The 4,096-nt window shown below is 38.0% G+C and overlaps 1 protein-coding gene across 1 annotated transcript; it reads left to right on the forward strand.

The window, feature by feature from the left end:
- The first annotated feature begins 1,198 nt into the window (after nucleotides 1-1,198).
- LOC132842392 (sterile alpha motif domain-containing protein 3-like) lies at nucleotides 1,199-3,763 on the forward strand. Its single transcript, XM_060865080.1, has 4 exons — nucleotides 1,199-1,752; nucleotides 2,022-2,180; nucleotides 3,254-3,342; nucleotides 3,473-3,763. The coding sequence occupies exons 1-3, from the start codon at nucleotides 1,231-1,233 to the stop codon at nucleotides 3,287-3,289; spliced, it is 717 nt and encodes a 238-aa protein (XP_060721063.1). The 5' UTR covers nucleotides 1,199-1,230; the 3' UTR covers nucleotides 3,290-3,342; nucleotides 3,473-3,763.
- Nucleotides 3,764-4,096: the final 333 nt, after the last annotated feature.

Genomic DNA, 4,096 nt, shown 5'->3' on the forward strand with positions numbered 1-4,096 from the left:
CTTGCTGAATTCTCCCCAAACATCACTTTTTGGAACACTATCCTGAAATGATTCGTCGATTTGGGCCTCTGACTAATTTTTGGACTATTCGCTTTGAGGCTAAGCACAATTTCTTTAAGAGAGTTGTACATGACAGTAAAAACTTCAAGAATGTCTTGCTCACTCAGACCAAAAAGCATCAGCTTGCTTTGGCTTACTACCTTGATTTGCCAAGTGTTTTCAAACCTGATCTAAAAGTAGGGCACGTTGCTGTGGTTTCACCTGACACACTTGAACATTCAGTGAGGCAGGCCATTCAGCATAAATATGGAAACATAAACACTCTAATTCTTTCAACCCATGCATGCGTCTTTGGTACCAAGTACTCAAAGGGAATGTTTTTGTCTGTAGGGCACACCAGTGGACTGCCCGACTTTGGCGAGATTGTTAAAATGATAATTGTGAACAACAAAGTGTCATTCCTCCTCAAACTCTTCAAAGCCTGGTACATACTGTAGAGCATTTGCAAAGTTATGAGCTGACGAGTAATTGCACTTCTGATCTGCAAGTTGTAGAACCCCAGGAGCTTAATGGATACCATCCAGTCTATCCATATGTAAGAGCTGGCAAGCTATACATTACAGCAAAAAACCTTCTTGCTCCACTAAGGTACATTTGTTGAAATGCACATGCATTTCCAGTTGTTTACATTGATTGATGATTGCATCCTTTAATGTGATCACATCTTTTTACTCTTTCCCTAGTTGCAGAGAAACCCAGGCATTTTCTATTGCTATAACAAAATGCTATGTCGCGTGATCATCTCCCCACAAAACATTCAAAAAGTTAGACTTGATCCTGTTCCAGATTCTGTTGATGGCCTCAAGTTTGAACTTAAAAGCAGGCTTCAGCTGAAAGACCCTTTTGACCTTCAATATGAAGATGAAGACTTCCATGATTTCTGTAACCTTACATGTGTAGCTGATCTGCCCAAAGACAAGGTGACACTGAAGATTCTTTTTACCCCTTTTCCAGATACATTGTCAGACTCCAATTTAGACACTGCACTTTTAAGTGAATTTTCATCCACATCAACTTCTTCACCCAGCATCCATTCAGAGCCATCTGCCGCCCGTTCGCAGCCATGGCCTTACCCATCCCACTTTTTACATATGATGTGGAGTTAAGGCCACGGTACAAGGTAATGAGGCATTTCGAAAGGATGGAACACTTCTGTCAGTTCCCAGAGACATGAAGATTGACATTCTAGCGCAACTTGCAGAAACTATATACTCATACAAAGCCTATCCTGTAAATGAAGAGTTTGACAGTGTAGCAGCTGCCTTAATTGAAAAACACCCCTGTCTCAAAGAGCCAAGCTCTGCATCTGGATGGTATGGGTGGAAAATTAGTTTGAAGTTTAAGATGGGCAACTACAGACAAAAGCTGAGAGATGCAGGTTGTCAGGAACTGAAAGTGACTTCTGAAAAGAGAGGTCTTGGGGAGACAAGAAGAAAGCGAAACAAAGTGAAGAAACCTAGACGGTGTGAAACTAATTTTCTTCCAGATCTACCTCAGGGCAAAGACCAGGAAAGTCTAGATAAGGAAAGAGAGCAAATAGCTGTGGAGATGAAGAAGAGGACTACAGACATCAGCTTTGTTGATTCTGCTATGAGCAGCACGTTTTCTTTGAGAAGACAAGAAGTCGTTGAGGAGGAGCCACCAGTGTCACAAATGAAAGTTCGATGGCCAGCACTTTTCACAGAGAGACAGGTAAATTGTGTTGACCTATGTGCTTTGAATTTATCAGAAAATCTTGGGCTATATAAGTTGTGCTGTTCTGTTATATGAATATATAATATGTTTGCCCAGAATATATGGGCAAACTTAAAATCCTAAGATTATATGACCACTTCTGTCATGTTGAGTAACATGAAAATGTTTAAACATCCTGCATGATGTTTTAATTTAGTACTGCTGAAGACTGCCACTGAGACCCTGGCATCTTTGTTAAATTTGTAAATGTATTTTTGTTCTTATAGTTGAGCGAAGAATTCACCAGGCCAGTGTCAAAAGACATGAGCAAATCCTTTTTTGAAGGCCTAGATCGTCATCTCTCGAAGCCGATACAGTTATTCAGGTCAAAGCGTTATGAGGACATTCCAGAAATGACGTCAATACTGCAGAGCCTTCATAAGGATGTAAGTCTATTTCAAAGCAGTCTTTCTCTCCACAAAATGACAATTCTGTGATCATTTACTCACTTTCATGTTTGTCCAAACCTCTGTGACCTTTTTTCTTCTATGAATCCTAAAAGTAGTGAGAGTGACATCTTTTCATACAATGACTAAGTGTCTAAAAAGTAACCTACACGATTTGTGAGTCATATTCCAAGTCTTCTGAAAACATACATTTCCTTTGTATGATGAAAACATAAAAATTTCAGTCTTTGTTTAGAGTAAAGTTTGTATTAGCTACTAGATTAATATCAAACCTCATTGGTTCTTTTGATCAAATGTGACACAAGAACACCTGAGGTTTGATGTATTATGTCATGGTAACATAAAAACTGATATGATCGGTTTATTACACAAAATTATCTTAAAAAATGTTTAAAAATGGCAACATGAGTGATCCACTACTTTTACAGAATTCTTTGCTTTTTAGAGATGAACAGCCTAGCCACTATTAATTTTAATTTTATGGAATGAAAATTTTTGCATGTGTTTGGAGTGGCATGTTGGTGAGTAAATGACAATTATCTTTGGTAACCTATCCTTTAAAATCTTTAAATTGTTGTTACATCCCCAATGAATTTAAGGCATGGATACTCAATCCTGCTCCTGGGGAGCCAAGATCCTGCAGAGTTTAGCTTCAACCCCAATTAAACACACCAAATATGATAATTAAGGTGTTCAGGATCACTTCAAACTTCCAGGCAGGTGTGTTGAACCAGGTTGGAGTTAAACTCTACAATACATTTTTTTCTCTCCAGGAGCAGGATTAGACACCCCTGAATTAAGTAGCATGAGCGTGTTACATCCACTATTAAATCTTATTTTGGTGAACAAAAAGTTAACAAACAACTGTTGTTTCACACATCATTGTCAATTTACAATAAAAGTATACAAATGTAAATGTGCAAATTTAAAAAAAAAAAAAAAAACATTTTATTTGTTCCAAAGCATCGAAGAACGAGGGAGGGGGAGAAATGATAAAGAAAAACAAAGGATTGAAAGAAATAAGCTGGTACTTTAACCATTATATTTTACAGACAACAAAGCAAAAGATGAGGACAGCAGATTGCTAGGTCTGCCATGGTACATGCGAGAGACTCCTTCAAAATTCATGAAGATATGCGAGGTAAGCTAAAACATGTAAGGCAAAACAGGGAAAATTGAACATTAGATCGCTCAATTTGCAGGGGCCTGGGACTATATTTGTGTAATTGCTTTTAAGTAATAATACCTTGTTTTCTTTACATTCTATAAAGCCCAGTGACCGTGAAGAGGATGTGATCAAGGGTGTGGTGATTGGAATTCTTGTGGTTGTGGAAAATGTGATGGAACCTCTCCCAGCATTCTACAATGACGTTGCCCTGGTGATTGAGGAAGAAGTGGTAATGCGTCACCTCACTGACATACCTAATGCTTTTCTGAACCTGATGGGCCTGGTGTACGCATTAAATCTTGACTACCCAAAGGAACTAAAATTCACTTTTGAGGTGATACAGCGGCTGTTTATTGGAGTTGGATCAGACTCTTGCACCGCAAGAGTTCACTCTTTGAAGACCAAGTTGCTGCGATAAGACAGAACACAAACAAAACCTCCTTTCCATTTTGCTGCTGTTTATTTGTTGTACTGGCTTAAATTTTAAGAGCATTGTTGTTTTTAGATCTCATTGTTTTAAGTGGGAAATTGGTATTCTTGAAATCTTTTTAAACTGACGGTTTTCTTGTTAGCTTGTACTGCTTCCTCTTTCCTTGTTTTTTTTTCTATGATTGGGAATTGAAGACAGTTTTTGAACAGTTTAATGTAAAGTTTAACACAGCTTATTGTGAATTATTCAAGTACACTTGTTTTTGCAATGTATATATCTGATGACAAGGAGAGTTAT

This window comes from Tachysurus vachellii, chromosome 3, assembly GCF_030014155.1.
Source record: "Tachysurus vachellii isolate PV-2020 chromosome 3, HZAU_Pvac_v1, whole genome shotgun sequence".
Taxonomy (NCBI): Eukaryota; Metazoa; Chordata; class Actinopteri; order Siluriformes; family Bagridae; genus Tachysurus; species Tachysurus vachellii.

Bases quoted from the DNA above. Each gene is read 5' to 3' on its own strand.
- LOC132842392 (XM_060865080.1), top strand. From the start codon at position 1,231: ATGAAGATTGACATTCTAGCGCAACTTGCAGAAACTATATACTCATAC. The intron at 1,753-2,021 runs GTAAATTGTGTT...TTGTTCTTATAG, and splicing joins CACTTTTCACAGAGAGACAG to TTGAGCGAAGAATTCACCAG. The intron at 2,181-3,253 runs GTAAGTCTATTT...TATATTTTACAG, and splicing joins TGCAGAGCCTTCATAAGGAT to ACAACAAAGCAAAAGATGAG.